Source organism: Notolepis coatsorum, assembly GCF_963971535.1.
Source record: "Notolepis coatsorum genome assembly, chromosome: 3".
NCBI lineage: Eukaryota > Metazoa > Chordata > Actinopteri > Aulopiformes > Paralepididae > Notolepis > Notolepis coatsorum.
This window is the reverse complement of record NC_140167.1, coordinates 157,167,621-157,185,774: the sequence shown is the minus strand read 5'-3', so window position 1 is coordinate 157,185,774 and position 18,154 is coordinate 157,167,621. Positions and strand designations below refer to the sequence as shown.

The 18,154-nt window shown below is 41.0% G+C and overlaps 1 protein-coding gene across 1 annotated transcript in view; it reads right to left on the bottom strand.

The window, feature by feature from the left end:
• The window catches only part of galnt13 (polypeptide N-acetylgalactosaminyltransferase 13), a gene marked incomplete at both ends in the record, with an annotated part of 244,921 nt that extends 234,781 nt beyond the window's left edge, over positions 1-10,140 (bottom strand). Inside the window, 1 exon segment of the mRNA XM_084310931.1 lies at positions 9,999-10,140. Coding sequence (XP_084167057.1) covers positions 9,999-10,140 — 142 coding nt within the window.
• Between the last annotated feature and the right edge of the window lie 8,014 nt (positions 10,141-18,154).

The window sequence follows — 18,154 nt, the reverse complement described above, 5'->3', positions numbered from 1 at the left end:
AAGTCCTCAATCAACTTGAGAAGATGAGGCAATGCGGTGTTGGGGTTTTGCATGAACAGTATTACGTCGTCCGCATATAAACTAATTTTGTGTTGTGTGCCCTTGATTACGATTGGTTCTATGGATTGGGATTGTCTTATATATTGTGCTAAAGGCTCTAATGATAGATCGAATAGTCCGGGACTAAGGGGGCAACCCTGTCTGGAAGACCGTGATACTGGAAAGATTTCGGAGGTGATTGTACCCGTTGTAATCATGGCCGATGGGTCTTTGTATAATACTTTAATCATATCAATGAATCCTTTTCCTAACCCCATCCTTTCTAACACTGCCCATAGATACGACCATTCCAACCTGTCAAAAGCTTTCATTGCATCCAGGGACAGCATCGCCTTAGGTGTGTTGTCTTCCTTGTTAGCATCTAGTACGTGTAGTAATCGTCTTATGTTATCAGTGATCAGGCGGCCTCTTATGAAGCCTGTTTGGTCCGGATGAATTAAAGACGAATTGATCTCACCTTGTGGTGAAAGCTTGGGAAGGAGGCGAGTAGGTGACCACACCTGCTTATGAAGGTAAGCTGATAGGGGTGTGGCCAGACGAATGTTGGGATGTAAAGGTACATTGTGGAATTTTTTATTCAGTGCACGTGCACGAGTGAAGTATAGTGCAGTCATGACGCTGAGCGTCACCATTACTCACAGAACTTGGTTATAGTTATAACCTATCGTTAACCCTTTCACTACCACACTACAGACGGTTAAGCTTTCACTACCACACTACACAAGGTTAACCCTTTAACTACCACACTACAGAAGGTTAACCCGTTCACTACTACACTACAGAAGGTTAACCCTTTCACTACCACACTACAGAAGGTTAACCCTTTCACTGCCACACTACAGAAGGTTAACCATTTCACTACCACACTACAGAAGGTTAACCCTTTCACTACCACACATGCTATTTGAAATGATTAGAGAATATAGAATATCAGGCATAAAATGGTTATGCGATTAAAATGCGATTAATTTGATTAATTAATTACAAATCCTGTAATTAATGATATACATTTTTTTAATCGACTCACAGCACTAAGTGAAAGGTGAACCTTCTGTAGTGTGGTAGTGAAAGGGTTATTCTGATTGTTGCAATATATATATAATATATATATGCTTTCTACTGCTACTGGTTGAATGGCCAAGGGCAAACAGAAATGTTGAAACGTCTGAAATGAAAGGGTGTCTGAATCACCAAGTGTCTCACTGTGTACGAGGTGCTTCTGCGTCGTCTCTAGTGGCTCCTCTAGAACTGACCTGGGATCTGTCTCCTGCATCTACTTCACTTGAATCTGCTCCTTCTTCTTCTTCCTCTCACGGATCACAACAACAAGCCACTGGCTGCAGAGTTCTCGTTATATAATCGTGTCTGATATGATGTTCAGTCAAACTGTGCAACTGGAGAAAATGTGTCGCAACTTTGCCTTTAACCCTTTCACTGCGACAATACAGAAGGTTAACCCTTTCACTACCACACTGCAGACGGTTAACCCTTTCACTACCACACTACAGAAGAGACGGTTGACCGTCTGTAGTGTGGTAGTGAAAGGTTAACCTTCTCTAGTGTGGTAGTGAAAGGGTTAAACCAAGGTTGCACGGTGAACCAGGAACAACTAGGAAGAAGAATTAAGATAAGATAAGATAAGATATTCCCGTATTGATCCCTTTGGGGAAATCCTGGCATCACAGCAGCATGCGGGAGGGGGGGGGGGGGGTACAGATACGTGGAGGGTAATGGTAGAAAGACATAAATATAGGCAATAACAATATGAGAAAAATAAACAGTGTAAACAAAGTGCACATGAGGGTATGTATGCCCTATATCAGGGGTGGCCAACCCGCGGCTCGCGAGCCGCATGCGGCTCTTTGCCCGTCAATGTGCGGCTCTTCCATCCATAAAAAATAATAATAATAAATAAAAAATTATAATATATATATTTTTTTTTTTTTTACTTAAAAAAAAATGATGTCACTCATTCCATAAGGACATAGAATAAACATATACATTTTTTTTTCAAATGGTCAATTTGCATGTTCTTGGTATCTGAATCTAGGGACATATATGGATCAGTGTCAGAAATAGTTTGTCTGTTACTAGGCTCGAGTAAATTGTAATGAACCAAAGGAGAATATCAATTCTATTTAAAAAATAAAATCTCTTTGACTGTAAATAACACCATGCTAAAAATTGACCAGACCTGAAAAATCGAAGCAAATAAATAAAGGGAAGATGATTAAACAGAAGGTTTTGTAGATACAGTACTGAATTCTGCCATCTTTTTTATAATGTAAATTTCTCCACCATTTTTCATCGTATTGCAACACCGTTTTTTGCAAGACGTTCACAGAAAGGTAGAGAAACTAACTGTGTTCTGTTTTATGGCAATAACGTTCAGGTTTGTGGGAGATAATCCCAAAAAATAAGAGAAATAAAAAAGTAAATCCAGAAGTCAGATGATTAACAGGGGCTGGGTAGGGTAGTTTTTTTTTATTCGAAAGCCCTGAGTCTCTTCCTTCAAAAGACTACACTCACTTTTGGCTGTGCCACTTCCTCCTGTCAATATCAGGGCTGTACATTGCGATGATATGATCGCAAATTGCCCCCTAATTTGGTCCGTGCGAGTTTAAAATAATATCTGGGGGCAAGCTTGCGAGTGGTGATTTCAACCCTTCATTCGCATTTCACTCCTAAATTAATCCATACAAATTGTAGTAAAACATTAGCCTACAACCAGGGCTGTACAGTGCAATATAATGTTGCGGTTGTAATTTCATTAGACAGACCAGCGCGGACCTTTAATAACATGCAATTTAATTGACACGAGCAATGAGCTAACGGTAGCTGCTAACCAAGGTATCCATTAGGATTATGCTAAGCTAACTAGCGATCTCTGCTAACCCTGGAAAACGGTCAAAGCGGACTCCACAAGACTAGTTCCATTCGTGAGGAAAGGGGGTGGGTTATATTGACAACGCTTGACAACAGAAGTTTAAACATAACTTCATATTTATTGGTTATTCATTTCTGTATATCATTCAATTTCCATCTCCGTGTGTCTCCAGGCATCTCCATCTCTTCCTGTTTACATTCGAGTGTGATGTCATCACCTACGGCAGCTTAGACGATCAAAACGCAAACCTAGAACAAAACCCGAAGGGGGGGGGCTGGCTCTCTTGTTCGTTCTCGCCCCCTCTCTCTCTCTCTCTCTCTCTCTCTCTCTCTCTCTCTCTCTCTCTCTCTCTCTCTCTCTCTCTCTCTCTCTCTCTCTCTCTCTCTCTCTCTCTCTCTCTCTCTCTCTCTCTCTCTCTTGCTCTCTCTCTACATTCAATGATTTAAAGTAGCCAAATGTTACACACAGTATAAATACTAACTGGATAGTTGATGATATAAATATTTAATTTCATTATCTGAAATATTCTAAAATCATTACGTCTGTGTGATTATTATTTTCTCACAGTAGTGTGTGTGTATATATATATATGTGTGTGTGTGTTTGGCTAAAGTGGATAGAAAACACAGTACTGTGTAAAAGGCACCCAAGAGTTTTTATATAAATTGTCTTAGATGTAAATATTTTTTTTTATTAGTGTGTCAGTAGACTACTCTTAGTACATTTTCATTAAATTATTTTTTAAAGCATCTTCATGGTTTAATAATGCAAACATATGTTGCAGGGACTTATTATAATCATCATATTGGCGTGACTGTATGCATCAAAGGGTTAAATCAAGCATTTTTAAGTGCTTTAGAGGAAATGTCAAAATATCGCGATATCATTTAGAGGCCATATCGCCCAGCCCTACTATAATGGTAAAATACTTATTTAAAAATGTGCCCCTAAAATATATTCTTTGCCCCTAAATTTCTCATTTAGGGGCAAGTGTGCCCCTAGTGAAAAAGCTTAGCGTACAGCCCTGAATATGCGCCGGTTTCCAACTCAATGCCCTTAGATTTCTATAATCTTATATTTCACTAATAACAGTAATAATTGGTAAACAAACCTAATGCTGAAAATATACAATTTTACTGTATATCTCGGGCTTAAGAGGTTAACCCTGTGAGGCCCAAATTAAAAAGACATTAGCAGCTTCAGAGGCCAGAGGGTGGGACATATAAACACATTTACTATCAAATAGCATTGTGAGGCTGAACAACAGGACCACTTGACTATACATGTGCTTAACATTTTTTAAATAAACATTCTTTTTTTAAATTGCTAAAAGTGATTTTGTAATTTTGCAACCGTGGGTCTTACAGGGTACTTTTTACCCTGTGAGGCCCAAATAAAAAAGACATTAGCAAGACATTAGCAACTTCAGAGGCCAGAGGGTGAGACCTATAAACACATGAAGGGTGCTGTGACTGAAAAAAAAGGTTGAGAAACGCTGTGGCTCTTTGTGGTACCACAGTCATTTTTGTGGCTCTTAGTCTCTGACTGGTTGGCCACCCCTGACCTATATGTACTGTCCTGTACCGTTACAACACTTCATGTGTACTGCTCTGTGTACTGCTCTGTGTACTGTTCTGTGTACTCTGTGTACTGCTCTGTGTACTGCTATGTGTACTCTGTGTACTGCTCTGTGTACTCTGTGTACTGCTGTGTATTGCTCTGTGTACTTCTCTGTGTACTGCTGTGTATTGCTCTGTGTACTGCTCTGTGTACTGCTCTGTGTACTCTATGTACTGCTCTGTGTACTCTGTGTACTGCTCTGTGTACTGCTGTGTACTGCTCTGTGTACTCTGTGTACTGCTCTGTGTACTGCTCTGTTTGATTGATTGATTGAAAACTTTATTAACAGATTGCAGAATGGGTACAGTACAGTACAGCTCAATACATACAATTGTTAAGGGGATGCAGACCAGAGAAATACTTTTGTCTTGTTTACATCAGGGTCCCCCATTTTCAATTCATCGTACTCTGTGTACTCTGTGTACTGCTCTGTGTACTGCTCTGTGTACTATGTGTACTGCTCTGTGTACTTCTCTGTGTACTCTGTGTACTGCTCTGTGTACTGCTCAGTGTACTCTGTGTACTGGTCTGTGTACTTCTCTGTGTACTACATGTACTTCTCTGTGGTCTGCTCTGTGTACTCTGTGTACTGTCCTGTGTACTCTGTGTACTGATCTGTGTACTCTGTGTATTTCTCTGTGTACTTCTCTGTGTACGTCTCTGTGTACTTCTATGTGTACTACCTTGGGTCGTGAGCTCCTCTTCCTGTTCTGATCATGTTCCCCTCGTACCTCTCCGTCTGTATACCGTGACATCCAGGCATAATATTTACACAGTAGCCCAGATCCTGTGGTTACACAGGCCGATGCATAATTGATGCATCAAAATCAATGATTTGTCTGCAGTGAGATTTTTATTATAAACGTATGTATTGCTGCCCGTTACATATCTCAAGATGCCCGTTTAGACAGATTTAAATTCACGTATCAAAGAAAGACTCATCATGTTTTGTGTTGGTCGTAAAAAGGCTATATGAACATATGGACAGCGGGTTGGCTGGACCATAAAGTGTCTGTGGATCAAACTGGACAGAACTGACCAGCACTGAGGAGCCAGACATTCTTTAAACGGCCATTATCAACATGGTGATGAGCGTCCAGATGAGACGCGAGTGAGTCTAAAGTGATGTCCATTGTAAAGTCAAACTGTATACGTATGGAGGCCCCAGCCTGGTGATTCCATAAGGAGCTTGAGGATTCAGACATGCATTATAGTACAAGATTCAAACGCTGTGTCCAAGGACAGAAGGACAGTAATCATCAATATGAGATCATCGATATGAGATCATCAATAGGAGATAGTAAGTCTAACCCTTTCACTGCCGCACGACAAAGGGTTAACCCTTTCACAACCACACTGCAGAAGGTTAACCCTTTCACTACCACACTACAGACCGTCTGTAGTGTGGTAGTGAAAGGGTTGATTTGATATTTATTTATCTCGAACAACCATAAACACGCAAATTTGTAATAACCAAAAATAACAAACTAAAAAAAAATATATATATATATACTGTATATATATATATATATATATATCTTCCTAGACATGGAAGCTATAATAAACATAGCTCAAGACAAATGGTTTTGTTCGAGAAGGGACAGAAAGAAGCAAAGCTTATCTGGTCCTGCCCCTTCCTTACACTATCATATTAATATGTAATAAGTTATTTATCAATATCAAAAAATAATATACCTATCCACTACAACAAAATATAAATAAATAATTACAAAAATACTAGTTGACGTTATTTTCAAGCTCCTCTAACTTATACTTGTCCAAGAATTCCTGTTTATATCTGCATTTAAACATTTCAATAGTATTACTTGTTTTTATTGCTACATCAAGGCCATTCCAAATGGATACCCCACAAACTGAGAAGCACTTGCTTTTGAGAGTTGTACGGACAATAGGTTGTTTTAAATAAAATGTCCCTCTTAGATTATAACCCCCATCTATGCCCATGAAATTTTGTTGTATGTTGCCAGGGACTATATTTTATGTTACTTTAATTAAACACAAACCTTCTGTAGTGTGGTTATGAAAGGGTTAACCCTTTGTCATAACCTTCTGTATTGCCGCAGTGAAAGGGTTAACATTTTGGTAGTGTGGTAGTGAAAGGGTTAAAGTCTCAATCTGGACCTTTACATTTTTTTTTATATATTTATTACATAAAATCTTGAATAGTTTGATCTGTACATGGAACATGTGCTTTTTGGAACTTCCTTGATCCGTTGTCAATAGGAATCTAGGTCTGTTTACCAACGTAAACAAACCTTTTCCAGACACAAAATACACCAAATACAATTAAAAACATATATTATTTACACCTGAAACGTCATCGATACATCTGATTAGCACCATTACTCAGTAGTGCACTTTTGCTGTATAATAATAATAATAACTTGGTTTTATATAGCGCCTTTCAAAAGACCCAAGGTCGCTTTACATAGGGGGGAAAACAGAAAACAAAAGTAACAAACATAGTGGACAGGAGTTCTGCGGGGAGGGAGTTCCAGAGGGTGGGAGCTGCCACACTGAAAGCTCTGTCCCCAAAGCTCTGTACATTTGATGATTTGATTTAATGTAATCTACTCTCTGGCCTGACAATATGCACAGAGCTGACTGCGAGCTTATTTTACTCTGCAGTAAAGCAGAAAGACCCAGAGTGGAATTCCCTGTTTAAACTGAATGGACGACAGGCAGGCAGTGCTCTAAGCCTTTCTTTCACAGTGAATAATGTGAACCTCATTTTGATTCCCCCCACCACCACATTCAGCGTGGAGTGACATAACCATCAGCAGAGAATCACGTTCGTGCAACTATTCAACACATTTTAATTTGTCTAAAAGCGTTAAGTAACTCCCGTGCGACACAAGTCTTTTGCGATGCTAATCACATGCTAATCAGCCTCATTTTTGTGAGCCTTGGTGTAGCTTAATATCCTACCTGGAGGTTCCAGCCCCCAGACACCAGTTTCCTATAATAGCAACCAGGAAGGCCCACTGTTCATACCAGCGGCCATCAGGCTCCACACAACAGTGGGCAGGGACCGCTGCCAGACATCCAACTACTAGGAACTTCTATCACTGAGTGTGTCTGATTCCCACCTAAACGGACAACATATAACGTATGAAGTATATCATGGCTACATACCTTATGCATACTGCACCTTATGTGTATACTGTATACTTACTTCATCAGAGCATATATTTAGCATTTTATTTAGCATTTTTAGATTATATATATTAGATTTGATTTTAAATTATTAGATTATATATATATGGTAACTTTATTGTAGGGCAAATATAATTAGAGAGGGCATTGTTACGACCCTGGCTCAAAGGGACGCAACCTATGTGCAAACCGACACCAAAACCCGTATTTAACCCAAAAGACTACTCTAACAATGAATTACTAGTACAAACTAAAGAACAAAGAATGGGAGAACGTGACAAGTCTCGGTTTTCACACACTCCTCTAGCCACAGTCAGAGTGCATGTGTGTCTCAGGGACTGGTTTTAACCTGCCAGCAGGTAACCAATCAGCAGCAATTAGCTAATTAGCAGCCCTCACCTGCATGCCCAGTGACACAGGAGTGATCAAGCTCATGGTACATAACAGCATACATACCCTCATCTTGCACCTTGACCTTTTTACACTGCCTACTTGCCCTTATGCGCATGCCCAGAGTTAATTATATTGTTATATTGTTTACACTGCCTGTTTTTTTTTTATTCTATTATTATAATCTTTTTTTACTTCTCCACTGTACGATAATTTTACGACCTGTATGATGTCTTCTACTACCTGTACCTCCCCTCCCCCCTCCCCCATGCTGCTATGATGCCTGAATTTCCCCAAGGGGATCAATAGAGGAATATCTTATCTTATCTTAACCCATTTCACACTGCATCTCAATAATGTGGAATGAAACTGTGGAACAGTCTGAATGTGGTGCTAAAGCAATGTCCAAATATGAAACAATTCAAACTTATTCATAAGGAAATGATGTTCACGAGGTGTACAGAAGGGACTTGATATTCACGGGTGTTTACATTTTAATTTTATTTCTTTCGTGTTTTACATATATATCTTTTGTTTTTTTGTTTTGCATATATATATATTTGTTTTGAAATGTTTTAAATTAGTACACTCATTTGAGTAGTGGAAAAGGGGTAAGATTAAATAAGTGTATACTTCTTCCTACTCCTTTTCGAACAAGTAAATTGAGTTATGTTTTGCTTTTGTTTAGTTATTTATTTGTTTGTATTTATTTACATGTTCGAAATAAAGATTTCAAATCAAATCAAATTTGAAGCCTGCTTACCAGAGACGTGTTCATCAAGGGAACATTCTCCTACGCAGAGAGTTCCACCGTCAGACATCTCTGCCCAGAGAGGAAGTGAACTAACTCATATTATTTATCCTCAACACATTGAATAAATATGATAGTATTGTTCCGCCCATATCTTTTTGTCCCTTTTATAAATAAGAACCGAAAAACCATTTGAAAGAAGTTAAACGTTTTAATTTCACGGTGTCTGAGTCGCTCTGTGCAGCCGTAGAGGGGGGGGGGGGGGGGGGGGGCTGCTACTGCTGGCTCTGCTAAGAGAGCTCCAACCAATCAACAACAAATGTAAACAAAGTGCAACACCAAGCATAGCTATTTTGCTTAGAGGTTACTGTTTTGACAGCATTACAGAGTCTATGCACAATATCTAACCGGGAACCTATGGATTACCAGATGACTGCTGTACCTACTGAGCCACTGTCGAGGCCCCTCTCTAGAAGCCAGAGGAATACCACATCTGATCACATCTCCGTCACCAGAGTCTCTATATTGTATATTTGTATAGTGTTGGGACTTTATTCCTATTTTACTTACTTTTTTTTTTACTGTATGAAGCACAATCTCAGGGGGCTCATACAGAACCAAGCATTTCACTGTAATGTACATGTACTTTATGTTCAAAATGTTCTTATGTACCCCAGTAGCTATTGCATGTATATTTGTGTTTCATTACACGTATATATGTACATACTTACCAACTGTTTCGCCTGTTTTATAGCGACACTACTATCACCGACATCTAAGAAGGGAGATCCCCCCTTGAACGGCCCTTCTAACTTTCTAAGGTTTCTCCCCTCCACATTGCCTGTGGTGCTTTTTTCCTATTGCTACTGTAGGTTTTTAGTGAGTTTTCGCGTGGGGTATGTCTGGGAGCGTTGCATTTATTTATTTTACATTTTATTTTGGATTTCATGGTGTTTTTTGTTTTGATCTTGATTTATTGTGATGTTTATTCTTGACTTGTTTAAAGAAGACGTGGTCGTCCCATGGAGACATTAATGTGTGTTGTCGGGCCTTACAAATAAACTTTATTTGATTTACAGTATACATGACGAATAGAAGCAAAGTGAGGCTCACCTCTGAGCGCGGGCAGCAGCGAGTGGTCCTTCCTGTCGTCACATTTGTTGCACTCGCTGAAGTAGAGCAGCAGGAAGACGTCCACCAGCACCCAGACGAGCGAGGTGGTCAGGACCACCTTGCAGTAGACGAACCGCCTCATCGCCCCCCAGAGACGTCGACCAGGCGGGCGGGACACGCGGGACGGGAGGCAGGACGGGGCGGGGCGGCGAGGGGGACTCAGGAGGAGGAGGAGGACACGGGACGCTGAGGACGAGGCCGCGGGGGGGAGGCTAGAGGTGACAGCCGTTGAGGCGTCATCCCACTGTGGAGGGAGAGAAGAAGGCGGGATGAGAGAGACGTGAGTCCGGGCTGACCGGGGGACGTGTGTAGAATGGGCCTAGTCTTTGTCTGGATGAGGGAAGGATGAGGGGAGGATAAAAGAAGGATGAGCCTGAGGGGAGGATGGGGGGAGGATAAAAGAAGGATGAGGGGAGGATGGGGGGAGGATAAAAGAAGGATGGGGGGAGGATGGGGGGAGGATAAAAGAAGGATGAGGGGAGGATGGGGGGAGGATAAAAGAAGGATGAGGGGAAGATGAGGGGAGGATAAAAGAAGTATGAGGGGAGGATAAAAGAAGGATGAGGGGAGGATGAGGGAAGGATGAAAGAAGGATGGGGGAGGATAAAAGAAGGATGAGGGGAGGATGAGGGGAGGATAAAAGGATGAGGGGAGGATGGGGGGAGGATGAAAGAAGGATGAGGGGAGGATGATGGGAGGATAAAAGAAGGATGGGGGAGGATAAAAGAAGGATGAGGGGAGGATGGGGGGGAGGATAAAAGAAGGATGAGGGGAGGATGATGGGAGGATAAAAGAAGGATGGGGGAGGATAAAAGAAGGATGAGGTGAGGATGATGGGAGGATAAAAGAAGGATGGGGGGAGGATAAAAGAAGGATGAGGGGAGGATAAAAGCAGGATGAGGGGAGGATACAAGAAGGATGAGGGGAGGATAAAAGAAGGATGAGGGAAGGATAAAAGAAGGATGAGGGAATGATGAGGGGAGGATGAGGGAAGGATAAAATAAGGATGAGGGAAGGATAAAGAAGGATGAGGGGAGGATAAAAGAAGGATGAGGGAAGGATGAGGGAAGGATAAAGAAGGATGAGGGGAGGATGAGGGTCGGAAAGGATAAGGGTAGGATGAGGGAAGGACGAGGGAAAGATAAAAGAAGGATAGGGAAAGGATGAGGGAAGGTGCAGGGGATTTGTTTGTTTGTTTGTTTTATTTAGGGGAAAAAGCAGGCAAGATACTGGCGTGGAGAATTAGAAAGGCACAAACGGAAAGAATGATAAATACGATCAAACTAGGGAATGGGGTTGAAACAAATGACCCAATAGAAATAAATAAGGCCTTTAAGGATTATTATGAAAAGTTATATAAATCAGAATACCCAAAGGACACAGAGCAACAAAATGAATTCCTGGACAAGTTAGAATTCCCAAAAATAACGAAAGAGGAACAGAAACAGTTTGACCAAGTGCTAACAATAGAAGAATTAAACGAGGCGCTTACGGTTATGAATAGCGGGAAGGTGGCGGGCCCAGATGGGATACCAACAGAAATATACAAGAGATTCACAGGGAAACTGCTACCCCACCTACTGGAAATGTTCAATGAAGCATATGAGGAGGGGACTTTGCCTCCATCCTTAAGGTCGGCGATGATTTCGGTACTTAAGAAACCGGGAAAACCACCCTTGGACACAACTTCATATCGTCCTGTGTCCCTCATGTCCTGTGATATGAAGATTTGATGTAAGGCGCTAGCTAGACGCATAGAGAAGTCGATTCCACATCTGATAAAAAATGACCAGAACGGATTTGTATTGGGAAGACACGGATTTCATAACATTAGGAGATTACTAAATGTTCTTCACACTAAGAAAAACGAAAAAGACCACGCAGTTCTGTCATTGGACGCCGAAAAGGCATTTGACAGGATTGAATGGCGATATCTGTTTGAAACACATAAAAGGTTCGGGTTTGGAGAAGGATATATAAAATGGATCAGGATTCTATACACAGACAATTGTCGAAATAACTACAAACAACCAAATATCGACGCTGTTTAAACTACAGAGATCTACCAGACAGGGATGTCCGATTTCTCCGTTGCTATTTTTGTTCGCAATCGAACCATTAGCGATGACGATTAGACAGGACCCGGGAATCACGGGGATGAGAATAGGGGGTATGGAGCATCGCCTTTCGCTTTTCGCGGACGATATAATACTATACTTAACTAAATTGGATACCTCAATTAGAAATGCGAATGAAATACTAGAGAAATTTGGAGTATTTTCAGGATATAAGACGAATCAAAATAAAAGCGCACTTATGTTACTTAATGAAAGAGAAAGGGAGAAAGCACCGGTGCACACGCAGTTTGCGAGCTCCCCCAAGGGGTTTACATACTTGGGGATAAAGATAACCCCGGAGATTAAAGACTTAGTACAGAGTAATTACGATCCAATAATGACAGATGTAGAAAATAGCCTTGAAAGATGGAGCAAATTACCAATATCAATGATAGGCAGAGTGAATGTTATTAAAATGACTATATTGCCTAAATTCCTATACTTATTCCAGTCAATCCCAATGCCCTTACCTGAAACCTTCTTTCAGAGATTGAAAACGATGTTCACACGTTTCATATGGAACAATAAAAAACCCAGGTTGAGACTGACACTCCTTTACCTCCCGTATGACAGAGGAGGGCTTAGACTTCCAGATATGAGGCTTTATTACTGGGGGGCACAGCTCAGGACAGCAATGTTTTACTTTCAACAGACAGATATACCGGCTTGGATGGAGATAGAAAAAGAAGAGACAAAGATAACACTAGACGCATATATATATATTCACGACAGAGTAGCTTGTTGATAAAAAGTACAAAGAACCCGTTCCTCAAAAATACAGTAAGGATCTGGCACAAGGCGCATTTACACTTAGGTAGAAGAGATACATTATCGGGGTATACACCAATCTGGGGGAATGAGGAATTTAAACCGGGAAGGAATGATGGGGGATTCAAAAATTGGGCAGAAAGGGGTTTGGGTAAGATTAAAACGTATACAAAGAGGGGGAATTGATGACCTTCGAACAGATTTGAAATCCCAAGATCACATAGATTTAAATACTTTCAAATCAGGAGGTACATAGTCTCAAAGAACAGGGGCACAGAGGAACCACCCACATCCATAATAGAAAGACTTACTAGGAACAATATGGTGGGAAGAGGACAATTATCCAAGTTTTATGATGTGTTGTTATCAGGATCGGATGAGAGCTCTTTGAGCAGTTTGCGGGCATGGGAGAGGGACATGGGGGTAGAAATAGCAGAAGAGGACTGGGAACAAGCATGTGAGATGTCACAGACACTTTCAATTAATACCAGATGTAAACTCCTACAATATAAGTGGATATGACACCAGAGAAATTACACAAATTTTATCCTGTGATCCCGGATGAATGTACTAGGTGTGGGGTAGAGATAGGGACTCTATACCACTGTATGTGGGAATGTGAGAAGATACAGGAATATTGGAAGGAGATATTGGAACTCATATCGGAGATGACAGAGATAGAAATCCCGACCGATCCTAAGTTATGTATACTACACTTATACCCGGAGAAGTTCCCTGCTTATATTAGAAAGAGGAAATTGATAAATTTTTGTTTGCTACAGGCCAAGAAAGTGATAGCTCTAACCTGGAAGGAGATACAGAGACCAGGGGCTAAACAATGGTTAAAGGAAGTGTCAGAGAACTTAGCAATGGAGAAACTAACATACATACAGAAGGGAAAAACAGAACAATTTGAAAGGACATGGACATCGTTTATACACTTCCTGGAAAATGTAAGAATCTAAAGGAGAGATAGGAAACATGAAAGGTAAGGGAAAGGAAAGGAAAGGGAAAATGGGAGAAAGGTTTAGGGGAAAAAAGAGAAAGAAAAAAAAAGAGAAAAAAAAGAAAGGTGGATGGAGGTGGAGAAGCCGAAGAACAGTTGTTTATTTTTATCTTTATTTTTTATTTTTTTTAATGGTATTTTATTAGTTTTTTTTATTGTATTTTTATATGGGTTTATTTTTAAATTTTTTTTTGTGTTGATATTTCTGTGGTTTCTGGTAGGTAATTTAAAGGGGAGCTATTTGGATGTTTCTTTCACTATGTGGGGACTTTTGCACAGTTCCAGTGAGTCTATGGAACACCACGGAAAGGTTTGGAGAAAAAAAAAAAAAAAAAAAAAAAAAAAAATCATTGTTCTATATTTCTAATCAGGTACTGAAAAGCAACATGGTCTATCTCAGGATCTTGGGACATTTTAAGGCTGGGCTCCTACCACTGTGTGGACGGGTGCCAAATGCCACACAGGCTGCCACTTAGGCGGGTGAGAAATCTCAAACATTGAGAGTTGGATACGTGGATACTGTTGATGTGAATCCATAGAGCTGGGGAAGGGTACTGGATGCTGAGGAATGCCGTTTACAGGATAGTTCCCCTTTATAAATTAACATTAACAATAATTATTTCTATTGTAGTATGTCTGCGGAAATGTCAATTGTATTATAATTAGGGAAGGGAGGGGATTGGAGGGTGTCTTTTTATTTTTGTCATGTGCTATTTTCTGTATATATGTATGTTTGTGTAAAAGAAAAAAATTGCAATAAAAACATTGTTTTAACGTAGATAGTCTGTGTAAAACTGACTCCCCAATGATGACGTCACAGCAAACATCCAAACACCCACAGCAAACTTATTTTTAAAATCATTATAATTATTAGATTAACTCATTGACCGCCACGTTGGGAACGGGATATGACTATGTGCTGCCAACGCATTAAACCTATGGAGTCGCTCACCTTGTTTGCAGGGCTATAACTATATATATATTATAGCTATGGATGCAATAATATGGCCCATTTGGCATCGAGTATCTATTGTTCAAGATGTGAAAAAGAAAAAAAAATTCCATCCATACATTCCCATTTTATACCGTGGTGAATGGTTTTAGAGCGGTTTAGGGTAATTCCTGGGAGGCTAGTAATAGGCTGCGACGCATATTATACTTAATCCATTGGCATTTCGTCCCTATACACGCTAAATGAAAATGCATATGATCGGTATATTATGTTCCATCATGAATGCATGCATGAAAGGGGGGGGGGGGGGGGTTCTGATTAATTGATTGTCAATAACGGCATTCGTTAGTACAACAGCTTATGCTGATCAGGGCGATGGCTATGAAAACAAGGCACGATCAAGCTGAAATTTACGTTAAATTGCTCTTACCTTATTCTTACAAAAAGAATATTCCAATTATTTGATTGCCATCCGGTAGATCGTATGTCCATTTGGGGCACGACATAGCCCACCACAGCATAATGAATCGGTGGTCCCGAAAATGATTCAATGCGATCGGGGAGAGCGCTCGGTCCAGGCTACTCGAAAACTCCGCCCGGATGAATTTCAATGACGCACAGCCACATACACAGAGACTCATCGGCCACATACAACCAGGCGGCGGTATTGGACTTTTGCTATCTCAGACTCATTCCATATGGTTACACAGCCTTCCTGGATGATTTATGAATGAAAATAGCGAATAAAAGAAATAACGATCAAATAACGTATATATACATGGTGGGCGTTATTCGATTGGCGGACAAACACGTATTAAATCGTTGTTGGCAGGGAATGAGTTAACAAGCTATGAATGTTGTTGTTTACATTTTGTTGATGTATCCCCTCCCTACTTCTCATTTCCCCATGTGGAATGGACCTGATTGGATAAATGACACGCTGGTGCTCTAGTGCGACACCTAGTGGCTGAATGTTATCTATAGCACGTTTAACTCATTCAACGCCAGTCACGAGTATAGTCGGGTTAACTAGCCAACCATCCACCGCCAATCGCGAGTATAGTCGGGTTTTAATCGCTATTTCTTTTATTAGCTATATCCATTCATTTTCATCCATCCAGCCTGATGTTATCATTGGGAATGGGTCTGAGCTTGCAAAAGGGCAAATACCGCCGCCTACGCCTTCCAGCAGGTATTGCACTCTATTAGAAATGGTGTAGTTTCTTTTCAGGGCCGATCTGAGCCGTGCGGGCGGGGTTTAAATACTCAGACGAGGCAGGCCTTTACAACGATGGCATGGTACACTAACCCTGCCCGCCCATTCATGTGTAACGTGCGCGCGCGTGTGTGTGTGTGTATGTGTATGTGTATGTGTATGTGTATGTGTATGTGTATGTGTATGTGTGTCTGTGTGTCTGTGTGTGTGTCTGTGTGTCTGTGTGTCTGTGTGTCTGTGTGTCTGTGTGTCTGTGTGTCTGTGTGTCTGTGTGTCTGTGTGTGTGTGTGTGTGTGTGTGTGTGTGTGTGTGTGTGTGTGTGTGTGTGTGTGTGTGTGTGGCTGTGTGCCGTTGAGTGGGAGGAGGTGGCGGGGGAGCGCCGTGCTCCAGGGCCCTTTTCATTCTTGCATGAGGAAGGATAATAACGATCTAGCGTTGATTTCAGGATGATTAGAAATAAAAAATTACAACGTGTTTAGTGTATTCCACTAAAGGGCTATTATCGCGTCTTTTCCTGGGATTACTAAGAATCACCAAAACAATACTCATATTCAAAACTGTATAAAATGGAAATGTACCGATGTTTCGTGCATGTTGACTGGAAGCAACTCACTGACAGTCGACGGGTGTATTAGACCCATAGCTATAATATAAGATATATTTTAAGCACTCGCAAGTGAACACAGCGCCCCATTGACTTACAGCTCTGGCGTAATAGCACCCTCTGGCGCCCCGACCCGTGGCGCAGAATGAGTTAAGTGGTGGAATGTTTCTTTTTCTTTTGGCTGAAGTAGATCATCACAAATTAATGAATGTAGGGAGACGCTGCCACACAGGTTCAAGAATAAAGAATAAAGGTCAAGAATAAAGAAGAAAGGTCAAGAATAAAGAATAAAGGTCAAGAATAAAGGTCAAGAATAAAGAATAAAGGTCAAGAATAAAGAATAAAGGTCAAGAATAAAGGTCAAGAATAAAGAATAAAGAATAAAGGTCAAGAATAAAGGTCAAGACTAAAGAATAAACGTCAAGAATAAAGAATAAAGGTCAATAATAAAGAATAAAGGTCAAGAATAAAGGTCAAGAATAAAGAATAAAGGTCAATAATAAAGAATAAAGGTCAAGAATAAAGAATAAAGGTCAAGGCCGAATCCATGAGGTTGGTTGTTAAAAAAAATCTGGCTGAATCTTAACAACAAATCAGATGTTTTAGCCAAGTGTTTCGCAAGGTTGCATCGGAAATCAAATCAAATCAAATTTATTTATAGGGCCCGACAACACACGTTAATGTCCCCATGGGCCGTACAGGTCTTCTTTAAACAAGTCAAGAAGACAACATAACAATAAGTCAAGAACAGAACAAGAACACCATAGGGTCCAAACATTTTTTAGATGAATGCAAATAAATGAAAGAATGCAAGCACTCCCAGACATACCCCACGCGAAGGTAAGGAAAAACTCACTAAAACCTAACAATAGGGAAAAAAAGCTCCACAGGCAATGTGGAGGAGAGAAACCTTAGAAGGGCCGTTCAAGGGGGGATCTCCCTTCTTAGATGTCGGTGATAGTAGTGTTGCAGACGGACAGTTGGTAAGCATGCACTCATGTGTGTGGTGAAACACAGATGAGTGCATGCAATAGCAACTGTACATTTTGGAAAAATAAAGATAGAGCTAATAGCGATAGCAACTGAACATTTTGAAAGATTAAAGATAGTTGATAGCGGATCTATTTGAGGCACAGGGGCGGCGCAAGAGGGTCACGACCTCCCCGTCTTAGTCACGGGACATTCAACACTCCGGTCGTTGCTCAGGGACAGCCGGAGACAGGGGGAAGGGGGGTGGCGCAGAGAGGGTCGCGAACTCCCCGACATCATCGCGGGACATCCGGCACTCCGGTCACCACTACGAGACCTCCGAAGACAGGGGGGCACGCAGAGGGGGTCGCAATCTCCCGGCCTTCGTCACGGGACGTCCAACACTCCGGTCAACACTCCAGGACAGCAAGTCATAGGAAGACAGGGAGACGGGACAGGCGTTA